Raw genomic sequence first — 20,218 nt, 5'->3', positions numbered from 1 at the left:
TTCAAATAGTTGTGGAAAGGAGGGTGTTATACCACAAAATCAGGAGATTTTTAATTCTAAAATATTTCATTTCAGATGCCATGTATCACAAACGGAGATGTTAATTAATGCAGAAAAGTTGATAGGTTTATGATGAGCTCTTGTGTGTACTTTTCCAGATGATGGCAACATGCTGACAGCTTTAAAGAAGTAGATGTGTTACTGTAAGGTTTATTGTCTAAGCAGCCTCCTCCCTCAGCAGCAATCTAACAGTTTACATTTAAAGTTGATTATAACTTCTATTATGTTCCAATATTTGCTAATCATCTCCAAGACTGTGAAAAACAGCATAATTTGTCTCAAGCTCTCTCCTGCAGACACACTATTCTTCTAAAAGACAACATATGCAATATGTTTTTCTCTTAAAGCATCCGTTCTCAGCTCTTTTAAAATATTTCAGACAGCACCATTCTGTTTTCCTCTTCTGTAAGATGTGTCAGCCAATAGAACATAATTCATTCTCAGGTTTACAGTAAGCTTTCTTTTGCAAGCAGCAGAACTAGCAGAAGTTTATTTCCTCTGTGTTTGGAGGCAAAGTTAGTTTGCAGGTTCAGTGGTAAGGGACAAATTCGTCCTGTTACCTCTCCTTTGGCTATGGAGTTTATAGGGTTTATCTCCTTCATAAAACCCTTTATTCTCACACACCACCTGTACCTTGCTGTCTCTGGTGACCCAGACATTCTGTGTGAAATTTAACTGAAGTGGAAAAAAGAGGGCTGACAGCAGACGCACAAGTACCATCTTGGAGACATAATTTCCTTAGGCCTTTATGCTTAAAATCTGGATTTTTTTAAGAAAAGTATTAAACTCAACCTAACAGTGTCTTCAAAAAGTGACGGCAAAACATCACACCCAGCAATAGCTTAAGTGGAAGTAGCACTCTGGTTCTCAAAAATGATACAACTTTAGTCTGTTCTCACTGATAAAGGTCACTGCTAAAGCAATCTGCCATTCTGGGGGCAGATGACACTTACATACATCCACTTCATTTCTCTCAGATCATTCATCCAGGACAGTCCCTGCTTTCACCAGGCTGCAACACATTTAAGTGTGAACAGATTGATTAACAACCAGAAATCTGAAACAAGCTGCTACTGCATTTCACTATAGATGAGCAGGGATTGCTGGAGAGACTTTGTAGAGTCAAACCATACGTGCACGGGGGGCTCTGCAACACAAACTGCACATTTCAATATGGGTGATCCTGGGCAGAAGACAGAGTCATTGCTTTTTAAGGGTTTGCTTCTTCAAAAGTGTTGGGAGGTATGACAGCAAAGATGACTGGTTTTTTTTTGTTTTTTTTTTTAAACAGTAGAAACACACAGAAAACAACACACAGAAACAATAAGCTATTTCAGAGCCAGAGAAGTTGATGAACTGACATATTCAAGCATAAGAAACCAAATCCCAACTCCTAATCAGTAGAGGTCAGACAACTGTTTCTCAATTATATGCTAGAAATTCTTGTGGCAATCACCAAACAGAAGGTTTGTGACAGAGTAAGAAAAGTTTTCCCAACTTGCACAATAACATCTTAATTTTTTAACTGTGCTGTCTCAAAATATGTAACAAGAAAGATAGGATGTCTTGTTTCAAAATACATTAAGTAATACATTAAACAGTATTTTTCTACTTTTAATTCTGTCTGACACCAAAAAAGTAGACTGTGTATACATTTTATTTGCCTGTTTCTCAGATTTGTACCTTAAAAATATTGCTCTCCTTCTAAAAGGAGTTAATTTTTTAGTTAAACAAGGTAAGTGAGGAAAAACATTTGCTTACCAACATCCCTTCTCAATTGCAAATGCAGAAGTAGCAATATAAGTGCATCAATCAGCAGTCAGAAACATATAAAACAAATATACTTAGATCACCTAGTTAATTATTTTTCTGTTGTCTGGATCACTCCCTCAAGAACACAAATAATTTTATAATACACTCCAAAATCATTGTAGATGATAAACAATAACACATCAGCATGGCCTAAGCATATGTCATGCTTATTTGAGAAGGCAATGTCTGCCACAAAAGGTTCTGCCTATATTCTGTGTTATGTTAAAACTGCTACAAAATGTTTTCCTGTAAAGCAGTAGTGAAAATACCATCTAAAACCTCAGCATCTTGTTGGTATAATATTTAATGCTGCTTCAGTAACTCTTAAATGCCCTTGAGAAAAAATAATCAAGGTTCCTTTTAATATTTTTTGACACAGACCTAATGTTTTTAGATTAGTTTTCATTGACAGGTATGTAACTGACACCTTAGAGAATTCTTATTTATTGTGCTACAAACTGGGTGCAAACTACCAAAAGTATAAGCAAACCAAAGTGACAGATTTATGGCTAGTTACACAACTGCTAAATTGAGAAAATGTCATGTTAGCTTATAAGCCTTTCTCCCTTGATTTTCATACCAACTATTCCTATTTATGCTACTTATCCATAAGAAGCCTGGTAGATTTCATAAACTTTTGGACTGTAAATCATTCAGACTCACATCAGGGTCGGCCAAAGCAAACAGGACACACATACAGGGAATCTCCGTGTCCAGTGTCAACACCCACAGCCAGCTCCCACCACCCCTCCTCTCTTGCCCCAAGAAGGACCTTAACTTCACCTAATAAAGAACAATACAGGAAGGAAGAAGGTGATAGAAGTCTGGTTCAGGGTAAAAACATTTCAAATCCTTCAGATAAGGAATTTAGCCATTCTGAACTATGACTGTCCAACAGCTTTGCCTACAAACCTGCCCTTAGCAGTGGAATTTTCTCTGGTTGCTTCTCAAACTTGCATAAATTTAAAGGTATCCCAACATGAAGCAGCACTGTTTTACATAATTAAAAGAAAAATTAAATTACAGCATTAACAGAGATACTGTCAATGTGATCCATGATAAAAACATATTCTATTGGATATTTAAACATTTGCTATTAGAGAACCTCATTGCTCTGAGGCAAAGAGAACCTAACAAAACTGCATTTCTAACCCTTAATGTTAAATATAATATGTGAGGGAGAGAAGGAATTAATGTATTTCAAAATCAGACATAGAATAAAGTTACAATTTGCTCCCTTTTCCAGAACACAAGTATTTTCAATGACACAGAAACAGATCTGTTTTATGTGTAATGAATGAAAGACGGGCAGATTGGATCTTATCATTAGAAAGAAATGAAGAAAAAGAGGTTTAGCATAAAATGTCTCTCTAAAATGGAGGTTCACCACTAGGAAAGTCAATGGTGGGTACTTCTGCACTTGCCATATCATAGGCACACAAATATATTGGTTTATGTAATTACCATCTCAGTAGGTAAGGAACTAGGAAAGCCAACATCCCAGCATTTCCCGAGCTTGCTACTAATTAAATCATATGCATACCAGTTCAATCCAAGGATGATCAAAGTTAATGAAAAAAAATTTCAATTTAATTCAATGAACTGTGGATCAGTTCCAGACATCTAGCTGCTACTCCATCCTCTTTCTTCTTTATCAAAAAGCACTCCAACAGTGTGAAAGTGAAGAGGACTCCATATGAGTCTACAGATTTAGTGATTTTGTATTTCCCCTCAGATCTGAATTTTAAATTAATTATTTGACAGTTGACTACAGTGCATAAAATTAAGTAAACTTTTCCATGAAGGTGGATTAGAGGCTCCTCCAGGTTTGGAAGGAAAACTGACTACTAACATTACTGTTACATCAAAACCTTTAAAAGATTTCAACTGCCTCTTTCATACACATTTATTATAAATTTATTTTGTGTCCCACTGTTCACCCCTGCAACAATGTGTTGCCATACCTGAGCATGTAAAATGTTAGTCCAATGTACTGGAAATAGGGCACTAAATTTATAAGGCTTTCTAAGATTAACAGAAAAACAAATTAATGTCATTTAAAGAAAAAAAAAAAAAAGAATCTGTCCCCAGATCAAATATCTATTTCTAGTTACATTTGCAATGCAATGTCACAACTGCCAAACAACTTCAGTAAACTGGACATAACATTTATGAAACCTATCTGAATAGCCTTTGCTTCAATTCTTATTAACAATGTTTTTTCACATTCTCTTTTTCACTAAATATTTGCATTAAAAATGATAATTTAATTTTATCATCTCAAAACTCATCCCCCAGTGCTGTCCAGGTGCTTTGTAGCCATGATTTCAGCAAATGTCCTTTCAGATCAGCCTAAAGGCTCTAATTTATTTAAAACAGAGCTGGGCAGGAGTTGCTCTAAAATCTTTATTTGGGAATTTAATATATGCATCACTTTTAATAGCCACTGCGTGATGTCTCAAATGCAATGAGTATCACAGAGGAAATTAAATTTTAAAAAATAATCCTTCCTGTTCAAGAATCAACAGTCAGTTAAATGAAAACTGAAGTTGTCAGCTTTCAACAGGAAGAACACTGTCTGTGACTGAAACTTCATATTCCATCTCTACCAGGACACAAGCTGAAATGAAAAATGGTGTTTTGACATAGTTCCAATAACATTTATGTATGCAGCACTGCCTAGTTGCCCACCTCACATCTTTTGTATTCTAAGACAGATTTCAAGCATTTCCTGTTGGAAAAGGTTTTTTTTTTTAATCATCAGCTCATTCTAATTCATTTTGGAGAAACACACTAATACCAATGGGAAGAGAATGGTGCTACTACAACTTTTATTATCACAACTCAGGTCTCTTTCACTTTACCTACTCAGAAGCCGTAGACAACTCTGCTGTGCCACTGGGAACTTCAGGAGCAGGGAGTTAGAGCGGCAGGATTTTATTCCCATGCCAGGCAAAATCATCTCTCATGGAGCTCTAAAATCCTGAATGAGAATGTGAAATCTCCCAGTAGGATTGCCCCTTCTCTCTCAACCACTGTGTGAGATGAAAGAGATGTAAAGAGAGTGATGTCAGAAACTGATGACTGAAATCCCTATTGTCTTTCTCCTGTTTCTCTTTGACAGGGAAGTTTTCTGCAGAGCCACTTTTAGGCATCCAATTAAAAACAATGTTAGTAGAGCTTTTTTACTGGGTCCAGACATGTAAGAAATGGTTCTTAAAACTCAGCCCTTGCCTGAGTACAGCAGAGTTACAGGATAATAGACTTATAGTTTAAGGTACAATGAGTAAAATCTGAGTCCTATAAATTTACCTACGTGCTAATACTGCCCTTGAGGGAAAAAGAGATACTTTCTTATACTTTAAAACACTGCTATCAGCTCACTCCCCTTAATAAGAGCCCACTGTGTCTGAAATGTTAAATGGGACCTACTAAAAAGTAAATTCTATTTGCTGCAACACTTTTTCTTACATAATGTGAAAACCTTTACTGGTTTTGCACAATTTCTTATCACTGAAGCTCTTTTCTATTGAGTGAGTGAAACAGTAATCAACAACCAGATTTTTTTTTATTCTCCCATTTATGTGCTAGTGACTTAGGCTGTTGTGTTCCCTTACTGTTACTGTGGTCTAGAAGCAGAAGACCCCTTCATCTCTCAAGAACCATTAACCCAAAGTCTTAAGCTAGAATTGAAAATATATTCTATGTTACAGCACACAAAATTTGTTTAGAAACTTTGTATTATCATTTGCATTTGATACCAAATCACATGGGCTGCAAACATGAGTAAAGCATGAAAAAAAAAAAACCAAAAAAAAGCAGAAGAATAGGGAAAGGCAGCTAGTCTACACAGAGTGCAGTATTGACTTGCATGTTGCAAAAGGAAAAAAACCAAAACAACTCACCACATCACTTTTTAAATGACACAGTTCATTCCAACCCATTTAACCTACACAAAATGCTGGACTCTTGTGAACAGCAAAATTTGAAAACAATACAGACAGCTCTGCCAGCAAGTCTCGCACAATCACAGTATCTGTGTCAATACAGATATTTATGCAATCACAGCAATACGAATTTCAGAAGGTAAAACAAAAATGAAGTAAGATTGCACTACTAAACATTTTCAGTCTGCTTTCCTTTACCCTGATCTCTTTAGCAAACTTATTTACTCTATTTGCGTATTTATTTTTTAACTACTTTGCTGTTATATCCTTGATTCCAGCACTACAATTTACCACAGGTGAATGGATAATGTACCTCTTCTAAATCCCACATGACTGTCAAGGCTGTGTACTGCCTCCTCAGTCTTCCAATACACTGCTGAGCTGCAAGATGAAAGACTTGTTTTGCTATTTTAAGAAGTGTACCCAAGAAGGCACTCACGAATTAACTATCTAGCCAACCTCCATCAACCAGCTGAAAAATTCTACCTTGCATATTCTACAGTTATGAATGTATATGGGTTACTAAAAAACAGAAAACCTGATTTGCAAAAATTCTATTTATATTATGAAACACCTTCTGTAACTACAGCTAAATAAATATATTAACGATGTTTAAAGCCTAAGGGTAAAAAAGTAGTATTTTCCTTACAAAGACTTCAACTGCAACAACTGACACTGAATTATAAACAATGCTGCTGATAAATATTCATGATAAATATAAGTCCCCTCAATTTAAAGTTCTGCCTATTCAAATAAATATAAGTCAAATTTTAAAATGCATTTGCTCAATCCTGTTATAATTTCCTGATACAACTGTACTATGGTTTTGTTAAAATTTTAGAGCCAGGATTGATTCATATGTGTTCAGGCAAACCTACCTCATAACACTGTATTTGATTACATCTGAACATGACTGCCTTTACAGCATTTCAGAGGTGCTGACATCTCCAATAACTCGTTAAAGAAGAACTAGTTCCAAAATATTCTGTAGCAATCAAAGCAAGGCAAACATGACTTAAAACAGATTTAAACTGTGTCTCCATGAGGTCCCGCTATCACCAGATTTAAAAAAAAAAGGCTTTAAAGCATCACATTAAAAAGAACAAGACTAGTATTGCTAACTTCTTTCCTTGTCATTAATGCTAGAAAACAGGAAATACTTGAGTTCATGGCTCACAGCTCCCTAGGATAATGGGCTCCCAAGCAGCTTCGTGTTTTAACATCTGTAATGTTCCCGGGCAACATCTCTGTAATGCTTGCTAATGCTGACATACTTACTCTAGACAAAGCCCACCTCAAAGAACAAAAGAAAATATTTATTTGAAAAGCCATGAGAAAGCCACATATTTTAATTATGTCAGAGAACCCTTCTGTGATACCAGATGTTTGCAAGTCACACTTCCTGCCAGAACAAGCCTCAGTGAAAGAAAACTTAAGACAGAACTCAGAATGCACATCTCAGACTATGGCACAGAAGTGCATATATATATATATATATATATATATATATATGTGTATATATATATACACATACATTTAAGACTATACACAGAAGTATTTCTCCATCCAGTCTTTAGATACTGAAGGCAACATCATCTCATCTTGCATTCCGAGCCAAGACATACACATTGACTAGGTGAAAGAAGATATGAAAGTCAGGGAAGTAAAGAAAATAACAACATGAAAGAATCAAGTTTTTATTATTAATGAAGAATAAGATGTTATTATAGCTTAAGGTCACATATCACTAAACAATCTTCAGTTAATGCCACATCTGTTACTTATTGAGAGAATAAAAATTAAAACATAATAATTGTTTTGGTTTGTTTTCTTTAAAACCATCTGCAGAATTGCAATTTGCCACATACTGAAAGATTGTGTTCCACACAGGCCAGGCAGGGTCTGCCACTCAGGGTCAGGACTGAGACCCCAGGGGACACTGGGGTCAAATGAACTCCTAATATCAGGTGACAAAATAGGATTTGGTAGAATCTGCAATTTCTCTTAAATTTATTAAAAAAATGAATCCTTTAAATAACAACAATCCTTTAAATAACAACTCAGGAAGTCTGACAAAGTAACTAGAATAAACGTGGTGTTCCCACATACTCAGTTCAAGTCTATCCAGCAGAGCTTCTGTTTGTAGAATGAATACTTTATCAAGAATATAACCTACCCCAACGGAACAGCAATACAATGGCAGTATAAAAATAAGATACATAGCAAGTGGAAGTGGAGGGTGGAATAAGAACCACAACCTGTGCAGGGAGGAGGAGGGACAGAAGGGAAACAGAAAAAGTTAACCTCTATCAAGCCACATCTGTCTGTTTAGAACAACATTCTTTTATAAAACTTGACAAAGTTAGTGTGCCAATATAAAAAGCAAGCAGATATTCTAAGTTCAACAAACCTATATAGAGCCAATATTTAATTACCTCTTCAATATGTGATAATTTTACACATACCGTACCATATCTGTCCATTTTACAATAATGCCTTCCCACGGGAAGAGCTGGTGTAATGCACTATGCAATTTTCACACTGTAAGCAATTACTATAATAAAATCAAGGTTAAAACAAATGTTTAAAAAAAAGCTATGTTCATAGTCAAAATAAGTAAGAAAGCAATTTTTTAAATTATGTAAATTCTCTCAAAAGTAAGAACACTCTCAGTCAAGGTCTTGAAAACTTTCTTGAAAGTCAAATCAATTTTGAAATCCTACATACACACACACAAAGAAAGTACTATTAAATTGGTGTGAGGACCTGATAATTTGCTCTGTTTATCTGTTTTCTCTGTTTCAGACACACCACATCTACTTCACCAGGAATCATTTCCAAAAAAGGAAAAAGTTAAACAATGATTAAAATCGAGTGCAAAAAAATGAATTAAAGGAAACAAAGCATGTGTACCACCAGGTTAAAACAAACATGCAAACAAACAAAATAAAACAACAGCAACAACAACACCAAAAATCCCCACAACCTGACCTTGATCTAAACCAATACTAGGCTACAAAACATACCTGAAAAAGTTAATCACAGAAATTGTAGAACAAGGAGCTACTTAAATTAAGTCTCCAGACAGATGAACTCTCACTAATGTTCCCAGAACAGTATTTCAAAATATTTCTTTCCCCATTCCTCTTTCCCACCTTTCAGCAAACTGTAAACCCATTCCTATAGGAAAGTTGGCAGCTCCACTTCATAGGTCTGCATCCCCATCTAAATCAACATTCATTCCCAGCTGGAGGGAAGACACAAACCTTATTAGGAGCCACTGACACACACTGCCTTTTGCTGATGCTGCCACAGGGTCACATAGGGAAGAGACTGGAAGGTTAATGGTGGGGTCTGTAAAGTCCTAACTATTGCCTCTCCATACCTTCCTGAGTTCATCCACCAGAGCATCCCATCCCATCCCATCCCATCCCATCCCATCCCATCCCATCCCATCCCATCCCATCCTCTCCTGTCTTATCTCACATGAATAAAACGGGCATGTAAAATGAGGAGAACTTAATTTGCCACCTCTTCTCACACTGAACAGCAACTTATTGCCTAGGTAGTTAGGCAGATTTCAAAGGGATTATATTCAAGGATCTGGACATACTCCAATATCAAGATGATAAAATTGGTCTGTCTGAATTTCTTCTTCAGAAGATTATTATCTTCTACCTCTCCCTCTTTCTCTCTCTCTCTCATTATTGTTACACACCTATCTTTATGTCTCAAGTCTTGTAATTTTCTTTGTATTAGGAGTAAGAAAATGCATGAATTCTATATGGAAAGCAAATTTATATAGCTATCATACATGTCCATAGCAGTTGGTGAAGATGAAGAAAGATTTTTTTTATTTACTCAATAAATTAAAATTTAATTATTAATTAAAATGGAGGACTGAAAACTTGCTACCAACTAAAAAGGCTGGCAGTGCTGGTGTGAAAGATTCAGAAAACTAATTTTTTTTTTACTTATTTACCTGCAAGCAGAGATAATATTTCTTCAGCTCTGCTTCTCTTTTCTGTTAGCTTTAGTCAGTGCTTTGCCCCTTCTCAGGCTGAAAGAAAAATTTTGACAGAGTCACCACAGATACAGAAAACAGAAGCAGAAATAAATAAAAAGAGAGTTCTATGTAGAACTATGAAAGCATGTAAGGAAGTATTGACAATTCAGCTGATCTTACAAATGCATCAGAAACATGATATATACAGGAACATGTCCCTAATGCACTATCACTCATTGTCAGAGCTCTGAGAACATAAAACCAATACTGACACAAGATGAAAGATCAAAAATGTCAAGGATCATGCAAAAGTAAGTATCTTAAACTCTACCATTGCTACAATCCCAAATATGGCTATGTTGTTTTCCTCATTTCAATTAAAGCATTGCTCCATAGTCTTTCATCTCTAGAAACAATCTGCTTCAGTTTCCTATTCAAGCTGTTGATTTTTTTTGCTGGATCAAAAGTCCAAGTTACTAGAACAAAGTCATACATGGATGCACAGCACCACATAAAATGAAAATGTGTTACAAGTGGAAAATCATATTCCCCGTCCCCTCAACCCACAGTCAGAAAACTAAACAGATTGCCTACTTAAAATCCACCTTAATCCTTGATGATTTACCCATCCACTGTAAACAATAATTTTGCTTAATTTTCCTTTTACTAAAAGAAAGAGATGTCCTTGGATAACATGTTTTCTTACATCAGATCCACACTACCTCATAGCAACGTGATACTTCTACACCTACTGATACTTTGATCTAGGAATTGTTTCCAACAAATAATCACACAAGAATTATTTGTAAGAAAACAGCTACTTGCAGCAGATTTTCAGAGAAGGACTTAAGCAGTAGTCCTTCAGTGGAGCTGGCCTCTAGTGTCATCTGACAAGAAAGGCCATGCCCACAACCCAGAAAGCAGAAGAAGCGGGATGCACATGACCAGCAGGATGTCTTGATTTCACATACTTGAGACATGAGACTGGGAAAGCAGAAAAAAACCCACAACACTGTGTTAGCTGTGCACCAGTCCCCAAGGCTGAAACATGGAGAATCAGAGATGAAGAGCATGACCTTTACCACCACAGCATGACCATGTGCATGCCTAAATACCTATTTACATGTTTTACTGCACACTCACATACACATTTATACATGACAAAAAATGAACTCAAGAGAAAAAAGAACTTTGCTCTAGCAAAGCATCTGAAGTGCAATCATGATCTTTAACTCAAAAGATTGGCAGTACCATTTGTAACCAACCTGCCAAACTGGAAATCCCAAGTCACCAAAAAATATACAGGGGCGGTTACAAAGAGAATCTCAGTAGCTCTTAAGCAAAATATCAGTCCTTGTTTTACTTTTAAGTTTGCTTCCTAAGCTAAAATTTTCAATATCCTCTGAAAGAGGGCAGAAAAAGATATCAAAATAACTACATAATTTAGCCTGTCTGGCTGATAGCTACTGAGAAATATGATGATAATGTAAATCACAGAGGAGGGAGGATTACACAGCGTGACTCTATAGGGGCATAAATGAAAAAGTGGGATGAACTCAGGGAGGAGGGGTGGCATAGGATAAGCATCAGAAAACATTTCTTAAAAGCAATATAATACGAAGTAGAATATATTTTCCCACAGAAGGAGAAGTTATTTAAGGCTAAATTTGATAAAACACTGGAAAGCACAGCAAAGAAAGCATTTCTGAATTTATGAGGTCATGGATGAGAACACTTCATTAATCCTGTCCTTTATGCTTCTCATTATTAGATTTCTGAGCAAGATTTCAGTATAACAAAAAAACACACAGGAAAAATATGTTCATTTTTTGTTGGGTTCTTGTCTTCATCAGCATCAAGGTTAGAAGTGTTTAGAAGTGCCATTTGCATTTGATGGAACTATTACATGCTGAGCTGTTTAAGCATTACTGGTAATTTTAATCCCCTATTAGTTATTCTTTTGCCTATAACACAAAATTATCCTTTTAATTCTGGACTTTTATAGCATTTTTATTTCAAGTATTTCAAAGGATCTTACCAACATATGTCCACTAAGAACATCTCTCAAAATCCATATGGTGTATAACACTGCCTTTCATTGATCCAGAAGTTTTCCTGTGACTGCTGAACTGTCCATCTCCTTAATTGTCAGGTAACACAATGCCCATGAAGTCCTCTGGAGGACTTAAGCGCCACAGGAAATTAGAAAGTTAAAATTGTGGCCAAGAAGGAAAAGAAAATTCAGTGTTTCTTTTAGCCTGATGCCTGCAGCACACGAGATCATGAACCAGGAAAGGTTTAGGAGCAGTGGTAAAACAGGTGTTCCCTTGAAGACCAAGTATTACAACAGGAAATGCACTACTGGTTGTATTTTTGTTTTCCTATTGTTACTCTTCTTACAGTCTTAATTTAAACAGTACACAACATTCTGCAATTCAGTTTGGAAAGAGATGGGGTAACTCACAAAAAGCTGACTGAGAGAAGACTTTCGTCACCATTTTTTTCTTCCCTCTGAATTTCCAGTTAGAATTTTTTTAAATGCACAAATAATTCAGGAGTATAGCTGAATTTGAAATATGGAAGTTTCTCCTCCTAAATAAAAATATTCTTTTCCACAGGACAACCAACTAATTTGTTTTAAATACCACAGTCAGTCAAGGCCTCCTGATGATACTGTGGAAATCTTAATTCACCACAAAGAACAATTAAATTGCAGTTTGTTACACTTGTCACTGAAATCCAAAAATTCTTGTGATTTATAATCCTTCTTTTAAAGGTCCTACTCTACAGTAGTAAAAGGTCCTCCTAGTGTATGATCTCACTGCACAACCCCATCAACCAACAACTAAGACAAGGAAACAAAAGAGACACCACACCACTGCACGTTAAAATTAGCATGTTTTCACAACCTGAAAAACAATTACTAGAAGAGATTATAATATCATAACAATCAATTATCATTCTGACCCCCAAAGAAAAATAATGAAAACCAACAGCAGCATATCAGGAAAGCACTGGAAGTGTTCAGTGCCATGTCATGAAGCTGAAATAATGCACCATAAGGAACAATTCAGCAACAGACGACAAGACATCAAGTATGTTCCAGAGAGTAGAACAGCTCTTTCTTTCCACTCTGGTCCACAGCCCCTGCAGGTACTTCATCCAAATTCCTTCCTCTCCCTCCCCTCTTTTAGCAGCTACACACTTAAATATTCCAGGTACTGATACCATTATATCCTCTCAAAGTGCTTATTCATCCCAAGAGATGCAGAAAGGCAAGGCACATGCCACCTTCCTTTCCAGACGAAAGGCTGAAAGCAAAGACAAATCAACACCCACCAACCCTAAATCCAGGTGTAGTTTTCCCCTCAGGAATGAGGAGGCAGTTAATGAAGTGGTTATTGCTGCTTCCCCATACACAGGCTCCAGTGTCACAGGACACACAGCTGTCATTTGGGCCTTTCAATGCCCAACAGGCTTGCAGTGGTGCACACAAAGGCCAGCAGAAGCATCTGTATCCCAGCCACAGCAGTGTCCACTTCCTGCAGAATGACGTAACTTCTGGGACCATAACCCATCGTTTCCAAGAAAACACAATAACAAATGCATAAGAAAGTAATTAATTTTTCCAGTTAACAGTGCCAATCCAGCTGCACAAAGGTGACTCCTTTCTGACAAAAACTGATCTGCCCTCCTTGAGTGCATTAAAGGTTAAGCTAGAAAAAGGAGACAAGAGGAAAGACTCTTCTCCTTTGATAATTTTACCTGGCATTTGATCGTGCACTGTATGGGCTTACTGCTTATTCTAAACATAGGAGGTTTTCAGGCTTTTTCAAGAGAAAAACATGGTTACCTTAAAAAAAAAATTAAAAAAACAAATTAAAAAATAAAACTCACAAAAACTGTCAGGGAGTTTCAGGAACAGGATTAGCATCTGAGGCTATCTAAAAATAATTTTAACTACTTTTTAAATACTAAATTAATTGTAAGTTAAATTAAAATTGTTCTTGTAAACAAAATTTGATGAATGCTTTCATCCCAATTACTCCCTCATCTTTTAGAGCTGAGGATTGTACCATGAAAACTTTTATTTCCAACAATACCTGAGGGCTGGTGTAAAATTACATGGAATAACTGCCACACTCATCCACAGAATGGTATCACATAAGTTTGCTAAACTCTCCAACCTAAGCTTGTACATGACAGACCCATATCATTTTAAGCTGTCTGAAGCCCACCCTCGTAAGAAAGGGCAGGGTGGCCACTGCTGCCTTCAGAGAAGGTAAGTCTCTAGACACAAAGCCAGAGTTCTGCTATAACACGTATTGTGGGTGGTGCTGGCCAGCCACCAACAGCTGCAAAGATGGGGAGCACCAGCATCCCAGATGGGCTCTGCTTCTGGCATGGCAATCTGCTTTAACAACACGGCTTGGGCTACAAAGAGAATTTGGTTCATCCCACTGGCAAATGAAGGGCATGCTTGCTTTCTCTTTCTCCATGTGGGTGCCCTGAATGCCAAGACTTACCCAAAACACACTGGTTTGTAACTTACAAGGCCTTACAAGGCCTAACTTAGTTTCGCCATGTGGGTGCCCTGAATGCCAAGACCCAACCCAAAACACACTGGTTTGTAACTTACAAGGCCTTACAAGGCCTAACTTACATCATGCCTCAGAAGCATGATGCTTATCCCCTGCTGTAGCTGTATATGTTTTCCTACATTTCCTGTAACATTTTTAGTTTGGGTTTTGATAAAGAGAATATCCAGAAAATTTTCCATATACAGAAATCTCCATTTCCAGAAGCCTAAAAGGGCAACTAAAACACAGCATACCCATAAAGGCAAATTTGAAATAAATTCATGTGTCTATACTAATTACATCCAAAAGCATAGAATTATTTTAGTTCTTTGCAATAAACTGTAAATTACATCAGATGTACAACTGACAATAATGCTCAAATGCACATGCAATAAAACATGAGTTAAATTAGAAGCAGCAATTGAAACACTTTTGCCAGAGACATGTAGAATATCTACATGATAGCTGTTTTAGACACCTACTACATAAACAACAAACTGTGAAGGAAGTAGGAACCCTGTCATGATACCTGAAAGGAGGTTCTAGTGAAGTGGGGACTGATTTCTTCTGCTGTGCCTGCAGTGAGAGGACCAGAGGAAAGGGCCTTAAACTGAGACAGAGGAGATACAGATTAGATATTAGGGGGAAAAAATACATTGTTAGGGTAGTCAAGCATTGGAATAGGTTACCCAGGGAGATGGTGGAGTTACCATCCCTGGAGGTGTGCAAGAGACCCCTGGATGAGATGGTTTAGGGGTTACAGTAGCGGTGCTGGGTGGACAGCTGGACTGGAGACTAAAGGTCTCTTACAACTTTAATGATTCTATGACTCTAAAGAAATTGCTGAAAATTCAAAAATCAGTATTAAATACAGCTGTGGCATAATACCTGCAAGTTACAAAGTTAAGTTTATTTTGCAGCGGCAAAACTTTCAGCAAAGGAGGATGCTTGATGTGTGGTTTAAATAACAGAATTCATCTTAAAAACAGGTATTGAGAGAGGAACATCTCAAACATCACTATAACACAACAGGCCCTGGTACACCAGCACAGATGTACAATGACTGCAATTGTCTACAGTGATTTCAGAGAATCACAGAATGTTGGGGTTGGAAGGGACCTCTGAAGATCATGTAGTACAACCCCCCTGACAAGGCAGGGTCACCTGGAGCAGGTGACAAAGAAATGTATCCAGGGAGGTTTTCAATGTCTCCAGAGTGAGACTCCACAAGCTTCCTGCACAGCATGTTCTGCCATCCTTAATGTAAAGCTGTTTCTCACACCGAGGTGAAACTTTTGGGTTCTAGTTTATGGCCACTGCTCCTCATCCTTTTGCTGGGCATCACTGAAGAGCCTAGCATCACCCTCTTGTAATCCACCGTGCATACACTTATATGGATTAATGAGATCCCTTCTCAGTCCTCTGTTCTCCAGACTGAATAGGCCCAGCACACGCAGTCTCTCCTCATGAAGACATAGGTTCCGGACTCCAAATTATCTTCGTGGCCTCTGCTGGATCCTCTCCAGTACATGAACTCTGACTACAAATGTATCCAGCGATTCCGAGGCAACTCCCTGCACGCATCACTTGTTGCTCCTTTCCAGCCCCGGCATCCATCTCCCCCCGCCAGCATCCACCTCCCCGTGCGGCACACCGCGCTGCTGCCCTCGCCGAGCAGCATCTGAGCGCTGCTTTCGCTTTCCCTGTCGCTCGGGCCTTCCCTCCCCGCCTTCGGGCCCTCCACAGCCGCACGGCCGAGCCCGACAGGCACCCCCGGGCCAGTCGCGCTTGGGAGCTGCCGGGCAGGCCCGACCCGGTGGGACCCGGGAACTGACCCCGAGTCCCCCGAGCCCTCCGCCCCCGGGGCTGCCCCGCCGGGGACCCGTTCTTTCCCGTTCTTCCCCGCCCCTCTCCGCCCCGCCCGCGCCTCGCGCTGGGCCCGGGCCGAGCCGCGGCCGCTGCCGCTCCGCGCCGCCACTCACCGCCGGCCCTGCGGCTCCGCTCCGCCGCGGCTGCGCCCGGCGCGGGCGGCGGGAGGGCGGGGAAAAGGGGCCTCGCCGCGGGAGGAGCGGCTCGGTGTCGGCAACATGGCAGCGTCCAGCCGTGCCCAGGTGCTGCGGCTGTACCGCGCCCTGCTGCGGGAGAGCCAGCGCTTCAGCGGCTACAGCTACAGGTGCGGGGAAGGGCTCCGGGGGGCGGCGGACGCGGGGATCCCCGCTGAGGCGTGGGGTCGCGGCGCTGCTTGGGGCAGAGGCGCGGGGAGCTGCGGCCTCGGGAGGAGCCGAGCCGTGCCCTGGAGCGACAGCGGGACCGGCACTGGGCCTGCGACCGGCACCGGGCACAGGCCCTGCTCGGAGCGCCGGGAATGGGCTGCCACCGGACCCTCTGCCAGGCTCCGGACTGCCGCAAAAGCACCAGGGCATGGGCTATTGGGAAGAAGGGATAGAACAGAGGCCGTCCCAACCTGAAGCAGAAGTACTTGTGCTGAGTGTGGGCTCCTCAATACAAGAAAGGCAAGGAGGTGCTGGGGAGGGTCCAGTGGAAGGCCACAAAGATGAGGAAGGATCTGGAGCATCTCTCTTCTGAGGAGACACTGTGGAAGCTGGACCTGTTTAGTCTGGAGGAGGGAAGACTGAGAGGGGAGCTCATTAATGCATGTAATTATCTCGGGGGTGGGTGTCATGGGTATAGTGCCCAGCTCTTTTCAGGGGTGCCTGGCAACAGGATGAGGAGCAAAGGCCATAGACTAAAACACAAGAAGTTTCACTTCAACATGACGAAGACATTCTTTACAATGAGGATGGCAGAGCACTGGAAAAGGCTGCACATGGAGGTCATGGAGTCTTCCTCTCTGGAGACATTCCATACTCACATGGATATGTTCCTGTGTCACCTGCTCAAGGTGACCCTCCCTTGTCAGGAGGTTGGCCTAGATGATCTCCAGAGATCCATTCCAACCCTAATGATTTTGTGATTTTGTAATTTTGTGAACCTGGTATAGCTCATGTCTGGTCTGTGTGCTGCCCATTTCCTGGCAGAGGAGAGCTGGGGTCAGGCTGCTGCCAAAGCTTGGCACCATGTGCTCGGGATGCAGTGAGGAATCAGAGTTCACTCTCCCTGCCACAGAGGATGCCAGGCTGCCTGCCTGCCTGCCTTCTCTGGCTGTTGGTGAAAGGGACATACTGGTTTTTTGGCAAAAGTTAGGTGTGGGCCTGGTCACCTTTAGCTATCTGCTGTGTCCACAGGCGGTGCTGCTCACCCATTGCATTGCCCAATGGTAGGTTGTTTACTTTACCACTCAGCTGGACCACGGGAAGGGACATGTGAGCTACCTGTGCTGTGAATCATCTCTCGGGCAAGAACTGGGAACAGAAGCCTTTAAACTTACATAACTGTGGTGAGCTCTGTGCTCTGCAAGGCACAAGTATTCCACAAACCTCAGGTGTGAGGGAGAGCCCTGAGAAGGATTGTGGGGCTGAAAATGAACTAGTGCTAATGAACCTTCATTGCTGACTCCACTCAGCAATGTGTGTTTGCATCACATTCTGTTGCTGTCAAGGCTTTCTCCTGCTCGTTGCTGTCCTGAATGTCCCTGGTTACCCTTGTTCTGGCTAACAAACACAGGATTTTACACAATGGGGGTGGCTTGAGATGCACAGTTGGTGAATGGCTGAATGAAGCTCATGGCTGGGCTATGGTGTATTTTCAGCAGTGGGTTTGTACTTGGGGGTGAGCAGTGAGGAACTGAAGTCCACACCAAATTTTAAAGGATAGAAATTATATGGTGTGTTTACCATGCTGATCTGGTTTTTAGACACCATGTCACAGTGCAAGTTGCGCCTTTCCTTAAAGGATAGATCTCTGGTTTTGATGGGCCTGTCCTTAGATACTGTAATATCAGAAACCATCTAAAACCTTGTGCTGTATACACAATTGTGAGCATGAAAAGCCATAGCAGTTTCCAGCAAGAAATGATCGACAGCTGTTACATTTAGAGGTCTGCTGTGACCACAACAGTTCTGCCTCAGTGTTTACACTGCTCCCATAGGTAAAAGGGACACCCCATTGGCTTCTTGCGTGCCAAGATAAGCAGCCCTGCCGTGTCCTCAGGGCTGCTGTAATGTGATATGGCAGTTCATGGAGATAACCCAAGGACTTTCTGTAAAGAATTAACTTGCAGCAAAGTAGAAGGTATTATAGATTATTATTATTGATTCATGACTTCAGCTAGACAGTGTCAGAATACTTTATTACTGCAAATTGCATATTTGTGAGAGTATGCCTGGAGTACGATCAGCTAATTAGTGTCTCTCTATTTGCTTACTGTGCTTTTTCTCCTAACTTGGTTGCTCTGGTTTAACTTAGCAGGCAGCTAAACACCACACAAGTGCTTGCTTGCTCCCCTCTCCCCACTGGGATGGGGGAGAGAACTGGGGGGAAAAAAAGTAAAATTTGTGGGTTGAGATGAAGACTTTTTAATAGAACAGAAAAGGAATGGATAATAATAGTAATCATTAGAATATACAAAACAAGAGATGCACAGTACAGTTGTTGCCAACCCATGCCCAGACAGTTCCTGAGCAGCCCCCAGCTGGCTTTCTCCCTGGTGTATATACTGAGCATAACACCCCATGGTATGGAATATCCCTTTGGCCAGTTTGGATCATCCTGGTTGTACTTTCTGCCAGCTTCCTGTGCCCCCCAGCCTACTTGCAGGTGAGTTGGTGTGAGAAGCTGAAAACTTCCTGACTTATTGTAAACCCTGCTTGCTAAGAGATCAGCATGTTGTCAATATCACTCTCATCCTAAATCCAAAACACAGAACCGTACCAGCTACTAGAAAGAAAATTGACTTTAATTTTACTTCCCAGACAAAACAAGGACACGTGTACATGTAGATTGTGATGGAAAATTCAACCTTTTTATGTCTCTCTGAGTAAGTATATTCCTTATGTCATCTCGTGGCCTCAGATTTTCTTCTGCCACGCAGAAGAACTTGTGTGGTAACTGTGAAGAATATCATTCATGTCTTAAAGTAACTGAGGTCACCACTGGCAGCCTTCAGAATAACACGGGAGCATCTCCAGTGTCCTGAAGTATATGTCACAGAGTGTTGGGAGACCCAGAAGTGTAGGCCAGGTTTTAACAGCAGGGAGAGGGAATTTAGCAGACTGGAAGTAATTTCATGTCTGCCCTTCTGCCCTATTACCCAAGCAGACAGTCTGAGCATGGGTGAGTGATTTGCACTGGAGGAAAATCTGCAGAGAGGCAAGATGTTAGGTTTTGAGTCAAAAAAGTGATTTTTAACAAGTGTACTATTTTCTTCTGCTTGGTTGACAAAAAGTAGAACCTCTGATGCTTTATAATATGTTGGATTCTGGTCTCAAGTAAATGGTTATAAGAGATATTTCTAAATATCATTAGTGATTCAAATAATGGCATCTTGTGAGTGGTCTGGGTACAGAATACAGAAGAATTTATAAACTTATGAAAGCCATTCAAATACATCTGATTGTAAATGAAGATTATCAAAACTTGACAATTTCTTGTTTGTTTAATGTGACTGAAGCGCAGTGGTCTTAACACACGGGAATCTGTTGGAAAGGAGTACTCTCCAGGACAGTACAGGACTGGAGCAAGTCTTCCCAGAGAGAGCTTGTCATCTCCATTTTTGAAGGTTTTCGTAATAAGTTTAGCCAAAGAGCACCATGGCTGACCTCCTCTTGTTGCATGCAGGCCTATTTCAAGTGTGACATTGACCTGGAAAAGCTCTGGAGTCTAGCTGACTAACTTACTATGATTTTCAGATCCCT

The 20,218-nt window shown here is 40.1% G+C and overlaps 2 protein-coding genes across 9 annotated transcripts in view; one reads left to right on the top strand and one right to left on the bottom strand.

Moving 5' to 3' along the window:
• Positions 1–16,450, bottom strand: part of FARS2 (phenylalanyl-tRNA synthetase 2, mitochondrial) — a 233,022-nt gene extending 216,572 nt beyond the window's left edge. The window contains exons 1-4 of one of the 7 annotated variants that reach the window (XM_041475375.1): positions 16,388–16,429; positions 9,802–9,879; positions 9,086–9,152; positions 8,044–8,077 (exon numbers count right to left, since the gene is read on the bottom strand). The gene's annotated coding sequence lies outside the window, so the exon portion shown is untranslated. Of the gene's footprint in view, positions 1–4,736; positions 4,835–8,043; positions 8,078–9,085; positions 9,153–9,801; positions 9,880–14,934; positions 15,016–16,387 lie in introns of those variants that run through there. The other 6 variants (XM_041475374.1, XM_041475373.1, XM_041475372.1 and 3 more) reach the window with 6 other exon arrangements.
• The window catches only part of LYRM4 (LYR motif containing 4), an 85,144-nt gene continuing 81,281 nt past the window's right edge, over positions 16,356–20,218 (top strand). For both annotated transcript variants that reach the window (XM_041475381.1, XM_041475379.1), the window contains exon 1: positions 16,356–16,578. In XM_041475381.1, coding sequence (XP_041331315.1) covers positions 16,493–16,578 — 86 coding nt within the window. In that variant the 5' untranslated portion in view covers positions 16,356–16,492. The remainder of the gene's footprint in view (positions 16,579–20,218) is intronic.

This window comes from Pyrgilauda ruficollis, unplaced genomic scaffold (assembly GCF_017590135.1).
Source record: "Pyrgilauda ruficollis isolate IOZ18807 unplaced genomic scaffold, ASM1759013v1 scaffold35, whole genome shotgun sequence".
Classification (NCBI taxonomy): domain Eukaryota; kingdom Metazoa; phylum Chordata; class Aves; order Passeriformes; family Passeridae; genus Pyrgilauda; species Pyrgilauda ruficollis.
The sequence above is the reverse complement of the archived record's forward strand: the minus strand, read 5'-3'. Positions and strand labels throughout refer to the sequence as shown.